At 64.4% G+C, this 15,113-nt stretch overlaps 1 protein-coding gene across 2 annotated transcripts in view; it reads right to left on the minus strand.

The window, feature by feature from the left end:
* The window catches only part of FLNC (filamin C), a 30,730-nt gene extending 19,142 nt beyond the window's left edge, over positions 1–11,588 (minus strand). For both annotated transcript variants that reach the window (XM_037390694.1, XM_037390693.1), the window contains exons 1-17: positions 10,498–11,588; positions 8,047–8,295; positions 7,521–7,618; positions 7,007–7,157; positions 6,514–6,632; positions 6,320–6,397; positions 5,772–5,934; positions 4,685–4,885; positions 4,251–4,388; positions 3,540–3,666; positions 3,067–3,203; positions 2,175–2,368; positions 1,804–1,917; positions 1,351–1,494; positions 728–851; positions 292–452; positions 60–150 (exon numbers count right to left, since the gene is read on the minus strand). In XM_037390694.1, coding sequence (XP_037246591.1) covers positions 60–150; positions 292–452; positions 728–851; positions 1,351–1,494; positions 1,804–1,917; positions 2,175–2,368; positions 3,067–3,203; positions 3,540–3,666; positions 4,251–4,388; positions 4,685–4,885; positions 5,772–5,934; positions 6,320–6,397; positions 6,514–6,632; positions 7,007–7,157; positions 7,521–7,618; positions 8,047–8,295; positions 10,498–10,834 — 2,626 coding nt within the window. In that variant the 5' untranslated portion in view covers positions 10,835–11,588. The remainder of the gene's footprint in view (positions 1–59; positions 151–291; positions 453–727; positions 852–1,350; positions 1,495–1,803; positions 1,918–2,174; positions 2,369–3,066; positions 3,204–3,539; positions 3,667–4,250; positions 4,389–4,684; positions 4,886–5,771; positions 5,935–6,319; positions 6,398–6,513; positions 6,633–7,006; positions 7,158–7,520; positions 7,619–8,046; positions 8,296–10,497) is intronic.
* Between the last annotated feature and the right edge of the window lie 3,525 nt (positions 11,589–15,113).

Raw genomic sequence — 15,113 nt, forward strand, 5'->3', positions numbered from 1 at the left:
CTCCCCCCATATTACCCTGCCCCGCAGCACCCTGCCACCCCATCTCCCTGTCCCCTCACCCGTCCGGTTGAGCCCCGGTCCCTCCGCCTTGACCTTGCTGGCATCATGGGATGGGTCCACCTTGATGCGGAAGGGGCTGCTGGGGATCTCCTGGGGAGAGAGACAGCGGCATGGTGGCACGGCAACACTGCCAGGGGACAGAGCCCCCCACCCCACAGGACCTCAGTGGGCAGGGAGGTGACATGCAGGCCACCTGGTGTGGAGCAGGAGGCTGGGATGGGTGTGCAGTACCTGGTTGGCAAAGAGCACCATGATGGTGTACAACCCAGCACCCGGTGGCGTGTACTTCACTGTGAAGGTGTCATTGTCGTTCTTGATGATGTCAAAGTCAATGTCGGCCTCCAGCGGCCCCACCACGCCGGGGGCACATTTGATCCCAATGCTCACGTCCCCTGCAAAGGGTCCCCACCATCAGCACTGTGTCACCCTGCTCCCCTGGGTAGCACCAAGGGATGGGGCTGGACCATGGACACGGGCCTGGACCAGGAATGGGTTGATGGACCAGGAACGCAGGGGCAGGACCAGGGATGATGGATGAGGACCAGGGTGGCAGGGATGCAAGACCAAGACTAGGAATAATGGACCAGGACCAGGGATGCAGAAAACAGCTGCCATGCCCACAGAGGGGCTCCCATGGGTGCCAGATGCTCCCATGGTGGGTACCCACCTTGTCCAGCCTCACTGCAGTCGACGGTGAAGTAGGTGGGCTCGTTGGCCTTCAGCCCTGTCTTCTCCACACCTGGCCCATAGACCTTCACCCTACCAGGGTGGCTGCCCTCACCCACATTCACCTGTGGGTACAGGGAGTGTTGCCAGCGGCATCCGTGGTGCCATGAACCCCTCCTTATGCCTGCCACCCATGTACCATGCACCTCATCCTCCTGCCCAGCACCCTCGTCATTGGGCCTGGCACCACACAGACCATGGACCTCACCCCTGTGCCCAGCACCCGTGAATTTCAGCCTGGCACCCCATGGGTCTGGGACGCCCAACTCCACTACTGGCACCCCAAGTCCCTGCATGTCTGGCACCCCATTCCCATCAACCCATGGGACCCCCATCTCCATGCTTGGCACCCTATAGGTCTAGGAACCCCATCTCCATGCCCAGCACCCCATCCCCATGTCCATCACCCCACAGGACCCCTATTTCCACCCCTGCCACTCTGTCTCCATCGGCATCACCCCATGGACCCCCATCCCCACCCTGGCACCCCATTCCCATGGGACCCCCATCCCTATCATCCCATGGACCCCCAATCCCATGCCCAGCACCCCATGGGACACTCACACGGAAGGGGCTGCTGGGGGTGGTAACACCCCCCCAGGTGACGATGATGGTGTGCTTGATGGCCTTAGTGGGCACGTAGACGCAGTGGTAGGTGCCATCCCCGTTGTCCTTCACCTTGATGTCAATGGGGAAGCCCTCGGCGTCCTGCAGGCACCGGGGGGAGGTGAGGGGACCCACTGGCACCCATTGGCACCCAGCAGTGCAATGGTACTCAATGCCCAGCAGCACCCAATGGCACTCAGTGATGCCCAGTGGCACCCAACAGTGCCCAGCAGCACCCAACGGCACACAGTGATGCCCAGCAGCACCCAACAGGGCCCCACAGCACCCAGTAGCACTCAGTGATGCCCAACGACGCCCAGCAGCACCCAATGGCACTCAGTGATGCCCAACAGCACCCAACAGCATCCAGTGATGCCCAACAGCACCCAACAGTGCCCAAAGGCACCCTACCTGGGCGTAGAGCTTGAGGGGGCCCTTGCCGGCACCACGGGTGTCAATGGTGAACTCGGCCGGCCGCTCCACGATGCAGCCGGTGGGCTCCAGCCCCGGCCCGAAGGCCTTCACCTATGGGTGTGAGTGAGGGTGGGGGGAGTCAGGGTGGCATCAGCACCCCCAGCACCCATGGAGGGGGTGTGGGGGGGAGATCCGGGGAATGGGGGCAGCACATAGAGGTGCAAAGATGGGGGGTAGCACCCGGGGGTAGTCAGGTAGGGAGCAATTTCTGGGGGTGCAAGGAGTGCCCAGAGGGCGGGTAGCACCCGGGAGCGCAGGGATACAGAGTGCAGCAGGGTGCAATGGGGTGCTATGGGGCACAGAGCTACCTTCTCGGGCCAGGAGTCGTTGGGGGCGGGCAGGATGTGGGCGATGAAGGGGCTGTCCTTTATGTCCTCGTCATCACACACCACGTGGACAGCATACTCCCCTGCCTCCGTGGGCCAGTATCGCACATCACATGAGCCGTCCCCCTTGTCATCACACTCAATCTTGGCCTGTGATGGGCCCTCGATGGAGAAACCTGGGGGGTGGCACCACCGGGTGATGCAGTCCTCCAAGAGAGCCCCAGCATTCTCAGCACCATGTTACCCTCCCCATGCCCATGTCCCCAGGGTGGTGACCCCCAGTCCATGTTCTTGTTCCCATCATGGTGTCTCTCAGCCTGTGCCCATGTCCCCCCGGTGGTGCCACCCAATACACGTCCATGTCCTCAGGGTAGTGACACCCAGTCCTTGTCTTCATCAAGGTGTCCCTCAGCCTATGCTTAGGGCCCCTGGGTGGTGCCCCCCGGTACGTTTCCATGTCCCCAGGGTGGTCACCCCCAGCCTGTGCCCATGCTTCCATCATGGTGTCCCTCAGACTAAGCCCATGTCCCCAGTATGGTGACACCCAGTCTGTGACCAAATCCCCAGGGTGGTGCCACCCAGTATGTCTCCATTGTTGTCATCCCAAGTCTGCACCCATGTCCCCATCTTCACATTCCCCAGTCTGTGTTCGTGTCCCTGCCACGGTGCCACCCAACCTGTGCCCGTGTCCTCACTGCAGTGTCCTCTAGCCTGTCCCCATGGCCCAACTGCAGTGCCACCTATCCCATGCCCACATCCCCACCACAATGCCACCCATTCCCATGGCCACATCCCCACCACAATGCCACCCATTCCCATGGCCACATCCCCACCCTGGCACCCCCACCATGGGTGCCCCTGTGCCCCAACTCACCCAGGGTGCCAACTTCGGTGCCGATGGCCTCCACCACGAAGTCAGCCGACTTGCCCACTACGCCGCCCTCCAGCCCTGGCCCCCAGGCCCGCACCTTCTGGGAACCTGGTTCAGGGGCCACCTGCACCTCGAAGGGGCTGCAGGCACCACATCAGCACAGGGCACCCTGCATGCCCCACGCCTATCGCACACCCCTTGCTTGCAGCTTGCACACCCACTTGCATGTCCCTTGCACAGCATACGTGTGCCTTGCACACCCTCCATGGGACTTGCACATCCCTTGCACACACCATGTCTTTTGCACGCCCCTTGCACACCCTGCATGCTCGATGTGCCTTGCTTGCATCTTGCACCCCTCCTTGCACCCCCTCCCACATGCCCCCCCCTTTGCACACCCTCCCACCCCAGGAGCCTGGTGGGGCAGGGGGTGCAGGGTAGGTGGGGGGGTCCCCGTGGGTGGTGGCTCAGCTGACCTGCGGGGGATGGCGTAGCCACCCCAGGTGATGGCCACCTGGTACTTGCCAGGCACCATGGGGTGGTACTCGCACTCATAGACACCGTCGCCCGCGTCCCGCACCTTCACCGGCTCCTCTGTGCCCTCTGTGGGAAGCAGGGGGTTTCAGATGGCGGCACCCCTTACCATGGTGCCCCCCCTTCATGTACATCCCTCCATAGACAGACCCATGTTGACCTCCCAACCATGCACCCCCTCATAGACACTCCCATGGTGCCCCCCAACTATGGGCCACCCATTGGGACCCCCACGGTGCTCCACCAGCCATGGACCCCCCCATGATGCCCCCCAACTGTGCATCCCACCATGGTGCCCCCCCAACCACTTACCCCTACCCATGGACACCCCCATGATGCCCTCCAACCATGCATCCCCCCGCCATGAGCACCCCCATGGTGCCCCCCAACCACGGACACCACCAAGGACACCCTCATGGTGCCCCGCAACCATGCGCATCCCTCCATGGGGACCCTCATGATTCACCCCCCCATGGCAGCCCCCCACCCATGCACATCTTTCCATATCACACCCCCCGCCCATGCACCCCACCCTGGGCACACCCCCAGACCCTCCCCAATCACATCCCCAACCCCTGGTGCCCTCCAACCATACAACCCTCCTGGTCACCCCCATGGTGCCCCCCACCCACCCCCGCCCCTTGCACACTCACTGGGCCCCTTGATGAGCACCCGCAGGTCCCCGGTGCCGGCGCCCTTGGTGAGCACCCTGAAGTCGGCCACCTCCTTCACCCGCACGCCCTTGGGCTGCAGCCCCCGGCCCGTGGCCCGGCACGCTGAGGGCGTGCATGCTGCCGGCAGGATGGCACCCTCAGCACCCAGCACCGACAGCACCCGTAGGTGCTGGGAGGGCCCGGGCTGGGGAGCTCAAGGGAGGGAAGAGGCAGGTCAGGGGGTCCCCAGGGGCATAAGGGTGGTATTGGGACACCCTGGGGACAGATGGATGCCATGGAGACAGTCTGGGGGACACCCTGGGGTATATGGGTGCTATGGGGAGACTACAGGCACAGGGGTGCCATGGGGCCACCTGGGGAACTGATGGGTGCTGTCATGCAGACATGGTGGGGCCCCCCATGGCAGGTCTCACCTTCAGCCACGTTGACAGTGAAGGGGCTCTTGGGGATCTGGGCACCGGCGTAAGTGACACAGATGGTGTGTGGCCCCTCCAGGACGGGCCGGTAGGTGCAGCGGTAGATGTTGTCCCCTTTGTCCTCCAGCATCACTTCCACGGTGTCCCTCCGGCCCTGGGGGTCCACAATCACCACCCCCACGTCGCCTGGGCCAGCCCCTACCACAGTGAGGAAATGGGCTCAGTGCCACCCAGCCATGCCATGGCCAGGCCACCATAAGGATGTAGTCCCACTGCCACCAGGTCATGCCATAGCCATGTCATCATGAGGACGTGGCCTCAGTTCCACCAGACCATGCCACCACGAGAAAACAGCATCAGAGCCACCAGGCCATGCATGGATGACACAAGAAGGACACAATCTCAGTGCCACCAGGCCATGCCATGGCCATGCCACCAGGAGGATGTGGCCCTAGAGCCACGAGGCTATGCTGTGGCTATGCCACACCTCAGTGTCCCCCGGCCTCATCATGGCAAGGACATGACCCCAGTGCCACCACACCATGACACAGTGAGAACATCCAGCCAAGCCATGGCAAGGACACGGGCTCAGTGCCACCCAGACATGTCATTGCTGTATCACCACAAGGACACTACCACCTGGTCACACCATGGCCATGCCACCATGAGAGCATGGTACCAGAGCCACCAGGCCATGCCATGGCCATGCCACCATGAGGACATGGTCCCAGAGCCATCAGGTCATGCCACCCTGAGGACACAACCTCAGTGATACCCAGTAACACATTGGCCATGCCACAATAAGGACATAGCCCCAGAGCACCATGCCATCCCATGGACATGGCATGAGAAGGACACTATCTCAGTGCCACCAGGCTATGCCATGGCCTTGCCCTCATGAGGATGTGTCAGAGCCAGCAGGCCATGGCCAGGGCCACACCACCATGAGGACAATGCCCTCAATGTCACCCAGCACCAACACATCCATGCCACACCTCAGTGCCACTGGCCCATGCCATGTCTTGGCACCAAGCCAGAGAAATGACCCCCCCCTGCTCCATGTCCGGTGGCCACCAGAGCCCACCTGCGGTGTAGATATCGAAGTAGGTGGGCTTGTTGGCCACATTGCCGACAGGCTCCAAGCCAGGGCCGCGTGCCATCACCTTGTTAGCGTCCCCAAGGGCCATGCCCACATTGACACCAAAGGGGCTCTTGTCAATATTCTGCCCCGCAAACAGCACCGTCACCTGTGGGATAAGGTGGGGGTCAGGGGTGGCCATGTCCCCCACTGCCACCCAGCACCTTGGTGGCACCCCCACAGGGTACACAAAGTGGGACACCCCAGGGACCTCCAGTGCAATGTCCTGAAGGGGCTCCCTTCACCCCCCTGCCCCCCCCAAAGGACCCCTTATTGCCCTCCCTGGGACCCTAACACAAGAACCAGCAGGGACCCAAGCAGACCCCTCAAGGGCTCCCCCAGGGCTCCCCTATTGCAATACCCCCTCCAGGGACCCTAATGGGGACACTCCAGGGACCCCAGCACTCCTCTGTGCTGAGCACCCCCCATTCCGGGTGCAGGGGACACCCACCACCCCAAGACGCACGTTGAGGTGCAGGTCTATGGGTGCTCACCTTGTGCAGCCCCCCAACCTTGGGCACATAGGTGACGCTGTATGTCCGCTTCTTGTCATTGTTGGGGACAACCTTGGCCTAGGGGGGAACCCCAAAAAAGGAGGGGTGAGTGACACAGAGTTGGAAACCTGGGTACACCCCACACACAGGTGGGGTGCTGGGGGAACCCAGGCATCTGGGTGCCCCAACCATACCTCCTCAGTGTGACCCTCAGGGTCCTCAACGTAGACCAGGACCTCGCCAACCCCCGCCTCGAGGGTCTCCACCGTGAACTGCGCTGGCTTCAGCACCACGTTCCCTTGGGGCTCAATGCCTGCAGGTGCCCAGGGGTCAGGGTGCCACCCCCACCAGCACCCCATGGTGGGCACCCAGCTCCTGGGACCCCCTCAGCTTGGGACCTCCAGGTTGCCCTTGGAGGTGGCAGGGGGTCCCTGGGCACCCCCAAGTATGAGGGGGGGGCTGGGGTTGGAAAGGGGTCCCTGGGCTTGGAGAGGACTCATGGTTTACCTTCATGCCCTGACATCCCATGTCCCCCCTTGTGGCACCCATGTTCCCCTGCCCTGTGCCCCCTCCCCATGCCACCCTTGTGCCTGGCCATAGCATCGCCCCTGTCCCCTGCCATGTCTCCTCCCACACCCCCTCTGTGCCTGGCCACCGTGTGCCCCCCAGTGCCCCCCGTGCCCGTACCAGGCCCGTAGGCGCGGGCGCGGGAGGGCTGGGGCTGGCGGGCGCGCAGGGGGGCCCCCGGCTTCAGCTTGGCCTTGGGGAACTGGGAGAGGTAGGTCATCACTGAGTGCTCGTCCACGTTGGGGTCCACAATCTCCTCGGGGGCAATCACCTGCAGGGACACACACCCCCCAATGCCAGTTAGCCCCTCCCATGATGCTCCCACCCACGGTGGCCCTGTCAAGGACCTCACACACGCTGCGCCCCCACACCACACACCCAGGGACCCCCCACGCCCAGCGACCCCATAGGGACCCCCCTGTCCTTCCCACTTTGTACCCAGGGATGCCCCATGCCCAGGGACACCCCTGCCCCACTCCATGTCACCCACTTAGGACCCCTCCACACACGCCCTCACCCCATCATGGGACCTACTGGCACCCAGGACCCCATCCCACATGCCCCCCAGCCCCACTATGCCACGGGGCTGCCAGGCCCTCCCAGCACTCCCAGTGCCCCCCAGTGCTCCCAGTACCTGGGGGACACCCAGCCAGTCGTCTGCCTGCTGCATGGCCTCCCGGGCGTTCTGCACCGGCTGGTTGGGGTCCCAGCTCTCCCAGTCTGGGCACAGGCCTGGACAGGGCAGAGGGTGGGTGTGAGATAGGCAACCTCGGGGGGAGGGGGAGCAGCACCCCCACCCTCCTGGGGGGGACAGCACTCCCTCCCCCTTTTGCCCCCAGATCCTCCCAGTGCCCCCCAGCATCCCATGCCAGCGCAGCCTGGGGGATGGCTATCCCCCAGTACCCCTGCCCCCCCACCAGTGCCCCCTGAGCCAGCATGGACCGGGGGGGGCACCTGACTATTAATGAGGGGGCAATTGCCCTCCAGGCCCTGTGCCCCCATGGCCACTAACCAGGGGGGGCGGGGGGGGTGCAATAGCTCCCCCATACCCCATGCCCACTAACCGGGGGGGCAATTACTCCCACAGCCCACTGTCTGGGGGGTGCAGTTGCCCTCCACAGCCCGCCCCCCCCCCCCCCCCCGCCCCATGCCCTCCTCACCAGGGGCACAGTTGTCCACCAGGGCACCCAGGGCTTTGCCATCCTGCCAGTCACGGTGGAAGTTGGTGATGGGCAGCTGCGGCACCTTGTTCTGGATCCAGCCCAGCAGTCGCTGCTTGGGGGTCTGCCGGCGGGCGTCTTCCTCCTCCTCATCCTCCCACATGGGCATGGAGATGGAGTAGTGCAGGATCAGCGTCCAGATCAGTCCCAGGATCAGCTTCAGGTTCCCATCCACGATGGCCTTGCTGTCTGCAAGCACACAGGCACTTCAAGGCCACCACCTCCAGCTTCGCCGTGGGCGTCCCCAACACCCTGGAGCCAGCCTGGGGACACCCCAGAGCACCCACAGGGTCCCTGTCATCCTGGCACCCCAGAGCATGCATGGGGGTCCTTGCCACCCTCAGGGTCCCCACGTTGGCACCCCAGCACCCACAGGGTCCCCACTACCCCAACGTCAAGCTGGGGACATCCCAAAACCCCAAGGGCACCATGAGGGTCCCTGCCACACTGGCACCAGGCTGGGGACACCCCGGGGCACACACAGGGTCTCCAACATCCTGCTGCCAGGCTGGGAATGCACTGACACCCCAGGACATCCCCAGGGTCCCTGGCACCCCAGCACCCAAGGCCATGGGCAGGGGTCCTGGGTACCCCCAGCAAAAGCAGGGGGCCACCCCAGCACCCCCAGGGCCCCTGGCACCCCAGTGTCAGGCTGCGAACACCCTGACACCCCACAGCACTGTCACTCCTGTCCTTCTGGAGCACCCCACAGCACCCAGCTGCAGCACCCCAACCCCCCAGGGGACCCCACATGGGGCACAGCACAGTGGGGGGGACCCCAACACCTCACCGGACAGTGCCTCAGGGGGAAACCCTGACAGCACCCTGGGGTTCCCTGACCCCTCCAGCACCTTGGGGTGTCCCTGCCCCACAGCACCCTGGGGGGACCCCATCAGAGAACCCTGAGGGTCCCTGTCCCTGTCAGAGCACCCTGGAGTGACCCTCTCCCAGCACCCTGGGGGTCCCTGGCCAGGGGAGAGGCCAGGAATGGGGAAACTGAGGCAGGGGGCGGGGGGGGGGGGGGGGGGGAGGGGGGGCAAGGCATCCCGGCCCCTCCCCCACGCCCTGCAGAGAGGACCCAGGCATCCCGGCCCCTCCCCCTCGCCTTCCCTCCCCCCCCCCCCCCCCCCCCCCCCAGCGATCGTGTTTCGGGGAGGAAATGGGCTGCAGATGTGGCCGGTGACACCCCCCCAATTGCTGGGGCCTCCCAGGGAGGGGCAACATCTGGAGGGCACCCCAACATCTGGGGAGGGTAGAGTTGGGGGGCAAGGAAACCCCCGGGGGGATGGGTGGGCGTGTGACACCCCTGCGGGGACATGCAGGGATGCTCAGCCCCCCACCCACTGGTCTGGGTGTGCAAGGGGGGGCGTGCAGGCCCCTCGCCCCGTGCAACGCACATGGGGGCTGCCGCATGTGCAAGTGCTAAGGAAGGCTGCGAGCGTGCAAGCGGGTGTGCAAGGGTGCAAGCCACCCACCCGCGTGTGCGGGGGCGAGCGCGATGCGAGGGGGTCACCCTGCAGCTGTCGGGGTGGCGGGTGGGCGCTGGGGCCCTGCGCGGGGGGCGAGCGTGCGGGGGGCGAGCGTGCCCCTGCAGTGTGAGCTCACCGGCACGCAGCCCCGGAGCCAAGAGTGAGCTCAGCGCAGCCGCCTCGCATGGCCCCTCGCACGCTGCGGCCCCTCACGCGGGGAGCGGAGCCCTGGCCGGGCACGCTTGGCCCCTCACACAATCGTGCATGTGCAACACGGCCCCTTGCACACGGCCCACGTGCACCACTCAGCCTCGTGCAGTCCCTCGCACAGCGGTCAGAGTGGCAGCACGGCCTTGCACGCTCGTTCCCAGCTTTGTTCCCACTCGTCCATCGCCCTCACTCTTGCACGCTCACACCCTGTTCCTCCATTGCCCTGCTCTTGCACACTCGCCCCCTATTCTCATTCGTCCATCAGCCCTGCTTTCGCACACTCGTCCTCCATTCACACTCACCTATCGCCCCTACCCTTGCACACTCATCCTCAGCGCTGTCCCCACTTGTCCATCACCTCTGCCCTTGCACACTCATCCCCGCTCATTCATCAGCCCTGCTCTTGCACGCTCACCCCCTGTTCCCACTCCCCCATTGCCCCTGCCCTTGCACACTCCCCCATGACCCCATCCACACTTGTCCATCAGCCCTGTCCTTGAACACCCACCCTATTCCCACTCCTCCACCTCACCTGCCCTTGCACACTCATCCCCACCCTCACCCCCACATGTCCATCACCTCTACCCTTGCACACTTCACCCCTCACTTCCACTCCATCTCCCCTGCCCTTACACACTTGTCCCCAGCCCCATCTTCACTTCCTCACATGACCCGTCTTGCACACTCACCACCTCCGCACCCGATCACTCACCAATGGAGACCAGCTTGATGTGCTCCCTCTCCAAGAACTCCAAGGCCACTGAGACGTTCTCCAGCTTCATCTGGCGAAAGTTGGGGCGCGGATGGTACTTGCGCCCCATCTTCTTCTGGCTGAGGACCTCCAGGAGGGCGATGAGGCGTAGGCCATCGCTCAGGTCCCGCTGCAGGTCCCCAATGCGCTTATGGACACACTTGAGGTGCTCATTGCACCAACGGGTGAAGGTGTTCTGCTGGATCTTCTTCCAAGGAGCGTCCTCTGCCAGGTCCTTCTCGGTGGCTGGTAGCTCCTCTGGTTCCTCAGCTGTCTGTGTCTCGTAGGTGGAGTTCATGGTGAAAGGGTGCTGGTGGGGTGGTGGGTGCTGGGGGGCGGGTTGTAGACCAGGCTGGGGGTTAGCGTCCTGGGTTGGAGCTGGTATCCTGGTTAGGGGGTCCCGGGTCACTCCAGGTGCCCGGGTGGGTGTCCCAAGTCAGTCCTGGTGCCTGGGGTGGAGGTCCTGGATCAGGCCCAGTGTCCCAGAGAGGTCCTGGGTGGATGCTGGTATCCTGAGTGGGGGTCCCAAGTCAGCGCTAGTGTCCCAGGTGGGGGGGTCCTGGGTCAATGTGGGTGCCTGGGGTGGGGTCCTGGGTGCCCGTGGCAGTGCTGGGGGGACAATGTCCTGGGGCAGTTGCGGTGTCCTGGGTGGGTGCTGGTGTCCTGGGTGGGGTCCCAGTTCCCGGTGTCACTCCTGCTGCCGGTGTCCCGGATCAGTCCCAGCGCTCAGGGTGGGGGTCCCGGGTCAGCCCCGGCGGTCCGGGGGTGGGGGCGGGGATCCCGGCGCAGTGCCGGTGTCTGGTACAGTGTCCCAGTTCCCGGGGTCAGTCCCGGTGCTGGAGGATCGTGTCCCGGATCAGTCCCGGTGCAAGTTCCCGGCGTCAGAGCTGGTTCCCGGTGCCGGTTCCCGGGGTCGGTTCCCTGTTCCCAGCGAATTCCCGGAGCAGAGCAGTAGTTCCCGGAGGGGTCCGGGTCGGTTCCCGGTGTGTTCCCGAGGCGGAGCGGTGGTTCCCGGTGGGGATCAGGGTCCGAGTCGGTTCCCAGTGCCGGGGGCGGCGGGCGGCGAGTGGCGGCGCCGAGGGCGGCGGCGGCTTTAAGCGCTGCCCCGTCCCATCCCGTCCCGCCCCGCCCGGCCCCGCGGCCCCGGGATGGGCCTGCCCGGCGGGGGGGGGGGGGCTGACCGCAGCCGCTATTTATAGCCCCGGCGGCACAGCCGCTGCGCTCTGGGACCCCTGGATCCCTGAGAGCAGCACCCCCAAACCCTGGCACCCCCCAACCCTCGGTGACCCCAAAGCCCACCACCCTTGAAACGCTAACTTCAAGCTGACACCATCCCTCCCCCCCCAACCCTGGTAACCCCAAACACCAGCACCCCTGAAACCCTGGTAACCCCAAACACCAGCACCCCTGAAACCCCCAAACCCTGGTAACCCCAAACACTGACACCCTTGAAACAACTGCACTCACTAACCCCCAGACACTGCCACCCCAAAATCTGTAAAACCCTGGCACCCCTGACCTCTGGCATCTTGAAATCCCAGCACCCCCAAAACCCTGGCACCGTGGTACCCCAAAATCTCCCAGACCTTGGCACCCCAAGACCCTCAAAACGTTGGCACCCCAAAACACCAGCACTCTCAAATGCTGGTACACTGGCGCCCTGGGACCTCCAAGACCCTGGCACCCCGAAATCCCATTACCTTGAGATATCCAAACCCCTGAACACCAGCACCCTCAAACCCTGACACCCTGAAATCCTGGCACCCTCAAACTCCAAAATCCCCTGAACTCCAGCACTCCAATAGCCCAGACACTGCAACACCCCGTTATCCTGATATACCAGTACCCCAGCACCCCAAAACCTCAGCACAGCCAGCACCATGGGCACCCTGACACCGTAGCACTCCAGACACCCCAGCACCATCATCACCCCAATACCCCGTCACCCTAACACCCCAATACCTGGCACCCCCACACCCCAGGCACCTCAAGCTCCCCATTACCACAAGCACCCTGATGCTGCAGCTCCTGGCAGCCCAATACACCCCAGCACCATTGGCACCCCCCACCCCCCAAAGACCCCTCAGGAAACTCACTCAGGACCCCCCCAGGGGACTCAGGTGGGATCCCCTCACTCAGGACCCCCAAAAAACTCACCGAAGAACATATCCACACACACCCCAGACCCCAACCGAGAGCTCCCCAAAACACTCCCAAGACACCCCCTGGGGAAACCCACAGAACCCCCACCCAGGACCCTCCCCACACACACCCCTTGGGCCCCTCCGCCCAGGGCCCCCCCTTGCTCAAGCCGTGGGACCCCTTGGCCGTGCCTCAGTTTCCCCATTGTGGGGAGCACAGTTTGGGGAGGGGGGTGTTCGTTCATGTTGGGAGGGACACAGACAGATCCCCTTAGTGATCCCAGGACCCTGCTGCCCCCCAGCATCGCTGGTACCCCACACACACACCGGGGGGGGTCCACCTGGACACCTGAGTCCTCAACACCCTTGGACACAGGCTGGGTGCTGGGGGGGGCACAACACTTGGGTGTGGGGTGCCCCAGACCTGGGTCCTTTGGGGGGGGGGGGGCTGTTTGGGGGGGGGGGTGTGTATCGGATTACCCCTGGTTCCGGTGCCCGGCCGTCGACATCACCGTCACCGCTGGCCACCTGCCCTAGAAGCTTCCAGCGGGTGGGGGGGTGGAGGGGCACCCAGCCGCCTGGGTCTCACCGCGGGGTAGGGGAGGGGGGTGCAGGACGCCTGGGTTCCTCTCCCACCACCCTGTGACTCAGTCGTCGTCCCCCACGGCAAGAAGTTCCCTGGGTGGGTGCCAGTGGTGGTGGGGGCGGTGAGGGTGCACCCCAGGGTGATGGGTGACAGCGGGGGGCGGGGGCAGTAATGATGGCCCAGATGCCTGCGCCAGCACCTAAAAATAACCTGGCGAGTCAGAGCCACGCACCCGGCACCCAAAATACCCCGGGGGGGGGGGGCTGGAGGGGCACATCCCACTTGGGGACAATGATGATGTGGGTGGCACGTGGATGGCACCCGTGCCGGGGTACACCCATGGGTGGCACCCACACCCCGGGGACCCCCACACTGACAGCAGCTGTGCAGGAGTGTAATTGCTTTATTGCTCAGAGGGGAAAAGGGTGATCCAGGGGGGTCAGTGTGCTGGGGAGGGTTGTCAGCATGCTGGGGGTGGGGGTCAAGGTGCCAGCTGAGATCTCATCACTGCCTCATCCAGGGGTAGAGGAAAATGATGGTGGAGGCCACGATGAAGAGGATAAAGGACTTGAACTTGTTGATGGTCTCCTGCAGAAGGGATGGGGGTCAGTGCCACCACAGTGCCACACTGACCCCCATGTGTGTGTGTCCCCCACCCCATACCTGGCTCTGGGTCCCCTCTGGGCACTGGGGCTGGGTGTCCTCAGGGTCCTCAGGGTGGGGGGACACTGGGAGGGGACCATCTATGTCCCCCAGCCCCTTGAGGCACCTGCAGGAGATGGTGGTGTCAGGGGCTGCCAGTGGCACATGGGGACATGTTCAGGGGGATGGGGGACACTGGGGACACAGCCATGGGAAAACGGGGACATGACTGTAGGGACAAGGGGGACATGGCTGGTGGTCACAGGGGACTTGGCCAAGAGACAACAGGGACGCAGCCATTGGGACAGAGGACATGGGGACAGGGGGACATGGCTGGGGGGCACAGAAGACATGGCCAGGTGGCACCGGGGAGCGGCCATGGGAACGGGGACATGGGGATGAGGGCATATGGCTAGGGGGCACCAGGGACAAGGCCAAGGGGCACCAGGCATGCGGCCATGGGGACAGGAGACATGGGGACAGGGGGATGTTGGTCAGTGAACATTGGGAACAAGGCCAGGGAGTGCAGGGGATGTGGCTGGGCAACACGGGGAACATGGCCATGGGGACAAGGGCACATGGGCCTGGGGGACAGGGGCTGTGGGGACAGGAGGGATATGGCCATGGGTATGCAAGGGACATGGCTGGGGGGCAGTGAGGACATGTATGGGGCCACGTCCAGGAGGGCACAAGGGCAGGGACATGGAGGTCCTGGGGGGGGCCAGGGTGGCTGTGGGGTGGTACCGGTGGCAGCAAGTGTAGCGGTGACAGTCCTGCAGTGCCCGGTGCTCCTCGCCCAGCGCCTTCTTCTCTGCCCGCAGCCTGTCCACCTCCTCTGCACGGCACCCTCACCTCAGCCTCACGGCACCCTGCCCCACCACATTGGCCCCTGCTGCGGCCACCACCCTCTGTGCTGTAGCGTCCCGCCCCCACCCCATGGCCACCACTCTGCCACACTGTGGTCACCATCCCACCACACCATGACCACCGTGCCATGCCCACCGTCCCACCACGCTATGGCCACCAATCTACCATGCCATGGCCACCAACCCACTGTGCTATGCCAACCATCCTACCACAGTTGTCATCCCACTGTGCCATGCCCGCCATCCCACCACAGTTGCCATCCCACTGTGCCATGCCCAACACCACACCGCGCCGTAGCCTCCTCCCTGCCATGCTGCAGTACCTTGGAGCTGTGCCACCTG

This window comes from Falco rusticolus, chromosome 5, assembly GCF_015220075.1.
Source record: "Falco rusticolus isolate bFalRus1 chromosome 5, bFalRus1.pri, whole genome shotgun sequence".
In the NCBI taxonomy this organism is placed as follows: domain Eukaryota; kingdom Metazoa; phylum Chordata; class Aves; order Falconiformes; family Falconidae; genus Falco; species Falco rusticolus.